This window comes from Plasmopara halstedii, assembly GCF_900000015.1.
Source record: "Plasmopara halstedii genome assembly, contig: Scaffold_262, whole genome shotgun sequence".
Taxonomy (NCBI): domain Eukaryota; phylum Oomycota; class Peronosporomycetes; order Peronosporales; family Peronosporaceae; genus Plasmopara; species Plasmopara halstedii.
The window spans coordinates 90,920-94,058 of NW_020187183.1; the positions used below are offsets into that span (position 1 = coordinate 90,920).

Below are 3,139 nucleotides of genomic sequence, written 5' to 3' on the forward strand. Positions count from 1 at the left end.
GGCGCATCTTGATATGTCAATATACGGTGTCTACAAATGTTAGACACCATCCGCTATGTAGGAAAAGGCATTGACTTGAGTGAAGTTGCAACTTGATCCTTCGGTAACTCAATGGTAATGTCGAGCCTGACCTTTCTGGGACAGAGTTACTGTTTTCCTATCTGAATTATACTGTTCATGACCTCCATGAAGTACAATAGTATCCTAAGTTTATCCATTAGACCTTCCTATGCCTACTGGGATTCACGTTTATCCGCAAGGATTTCGTCAGATAAATCTTCCTGGAATTTCGAGCCTCCATACCTCTGCAAGCTAAGAAGGGGTACGGAGGGCTTAGCGGATTGATACAACTACAGATGATATGTTTACGGTACTGCGTATCATTCGGCGACCAAGAGATTAAAGCATGCCCAAAGTCCATCGCCTCTGGCAAACTTGTATAACTTACTCCTGACGTCGAAAAATTGTCACGAAGTACGAATTTGCAGAAAAGCAAGCAGCAAAAACGCCAAAGCTCTACTTCAGACATGTTTTGTACGAGCACGCTGAATACTGTCAATCGAGGAGATGAGTGCTGTTTTTAACGTTTATCGCTTTGCATGGTCGACGAGAGAGCAGAAATGCGGAGACGAGCACAGAGGGATCTGCACGGCAAATTTAATGGTGCATGCTACAACGAGGGCCGATGAGTCTTTGCCACACGCAGTAGCATGCCTTTCAATCGTTTGTGTCTTGTTTACCAAGCATGTTTTTTTCTTGATTTAGTGTCTGAGGTCTGCCCCTCTTCCAGGAAAAGGCCATTCTCTACGAAAACTTTCTTTACGCATTATTCATAAACAGGCCAACGTAACCATCGTATCCAATTAGAGCGACGTTTGGACCACCGACTGCTCGAATCGCCTATCACCATCCATCATACAACTATTTTTTTGAAGAAAAATGACAGCCCCATCGTTTATGGTGCGGACTCTAAATTATATCCATTTGGTAACGCCACCACAGGTTGACACGAACCTTGACCTGATATGCGCGCACCCGCTGACAATCTGGAAGCTGTTTTTCGCATCACTCAGCGAATTGATGCAATTGGTGAGCGCGATCCAGGTGTTGTCATGGGACTCTCGTGGTATTACATTAAGCTTATCCTACTAACTGGTATCGGCTGGGCCATGGATTCGATGGAAACGTTCATCTTTACCTATTGTGCCGCACTTATCCGTGAAGATATACCACAAAGCTCCCGTCAAGCCTCGTTTCTTGGTGGTGCTGTCTTTGTCGGCTCATTTATCGGCTCATTTCCATTCGGTACGCTGGCCGACAAATACGGTCGTCGGCCCATGTTTATGATCACACTCGTTCTTTTTTTAGTCGGTCTCGCCTTTTGCGCCTTAAGTTGGGACATCACCTCTATTACCTGTGCGCGTATCATCTCCGGCATTGGTCTCGGCGGTGAGCTGCCCATAGCCTCCACGCTCGTGCAGGAACTATCACCCAAGAAGACTCGTGGCAAAATTATTGTGCTGCTCGAGTCATTTTGGGCCATCGGCTGCATGATGGCGGTTATCATGGCATTCGGCGCTGCACCCAAGATTGGTTGGCGAGAAACTTTTTTTATCAGTTGCGCACCTGTAATCTATGCAGTCGTCATCCGGCTGTGTATTCCGGAGTCGCCTAAATGGCTGGCGAGCGTCGGTCGCTACGATGAAGCCGTCGCTATAGTTGAGTCTATCGAACGTGCACATGGTGTGAACCTGTATTGCAAGAGTGAAGCGGAAACCGGCGAATCGGTTACACCGATTTCGCTTCAGCTTCCAAGATCTCACATCAAGCGCATCAGAATTCTTTTTCAACGCCAGTTCTGTGTGCGCACCACTGTCTTGTGGACGCTATGGTTTGGTATCTCCATGTCGTACTATGCTATCTTCATATACCTTCCCATGCTGATTTCTCTCAAAGGCTACAACCTGAATGGTCAGTGGGAGACGATTTTAATCATTACAGCTTTCCAGCTTCCTGGCTATTTCGCTGCCGCGGGACTGGTAGAGGTCATAGGCCGTAGGCATACCCTTGTGCTTTTTCTCGTTGGCTCCTTCGCATCTGCAGTTGCCATGGGCTACGTGAAAGCTTCCCAGATTCCAGTTATGGTAACTGGAGCATTAACATCCTTTTTCATGTTGGGTGCATGGGGATGCGTGTACGCGTACACTCCAGAAAATTATCCAACGGCGATTCGCGGCGTGGGTGCTGCTTATCCGTCGGGATTCAGCCGTATTGGCTCCTTCAGCGGACCGTACCTATGTGCCTCAATGTTCGGTGACTGGAATGTATCTCTCGCGGGAATTATGTGGACTTTTGGCGGTTTGTTAGTGGTGATTGCAGCCATTGTGCAACTCTTCGGTTACGAGCCTCATGGCAAAAATGTTGAGTTGTACGATGACGATCCATCTGAACAGTCCCATGACTTTAAAAGCGTGCATACGCCAGCGTAGCTCAAGTAAAAGCGTTATATCATCATGAATTATTTAATTTCAAGCTTCGTCACATGAGCTAACTTTTTTTCAATTTTGAAGTGTGGTGGACCGCAGCCATTTTCTATGTCTGATCAGTCGTTTCCCATTACGAGCCATCAGAAGTTAGGAAGTCGCTTCAGAATATGGCGATATCAATAAATAAATCCGCCGACCGGCAAGGCGATGATGATTCATATGTGAGTTCTGGCCCAAAAAAACATTATCTTGTTAAGTCAGCCTCGCAACTAAACCTCATCATAAGGGCTACGACGCCTCAATACAGAGAAAATTTGCTTGAGATACCAGCCCTGGCGAAATCACAGATGGTCTGTTCTACTAGGCACCAAGGGCTGCCTAAAGAACTGCTACGCGGGAGACCGAACATTTTGTACAAATGCTTCGATTTTTGTCACATCCCCACCCCTTTGTACAGGAATAAAGCGGTCACTGCTTGTCAGCTCGATGGACTCAGTGTTACTTTCCCAAACGAATTCAACTTTTCTTAGCAAATTTTGCGGAAACATTCAACTTCAGCGAAGTTCCAACCGATGACCTAATGACAAAATCGTGCACTCTGACCAAGGATCTGTGAACTGCCGTTCACTTAGAGTTTGTATACTCTTGGAAGT

At 46.5% G+C, this 3,139-nt stretch overlaps 1 protein-coding gene across 1 annotated transcript; it reads left to right on the forward strand.

Moving 5' to 3' along the window:
- Positions 1–1,025: 1,025 nt before the first annotated feature.
- Positions 1,026–2,489, forward strand: PHALS_04460 (hypothetical protein F443_00496; the record flags this gene model as incomplete). The annotated part of the gene is made up of 2 exons (XM_024722270.1): positions 1,026–1,305; positions 1,369–2,489. 2 exons carry the CDS (start codon positions 1,026–1,028, stop codon positions 2,487–2,489), a joined length of 1,401 nt encoding a protein of 466 aa, XP_024573363.1.
- Positions 2,490–3,139: the final 650 nt, after the last annotated feature.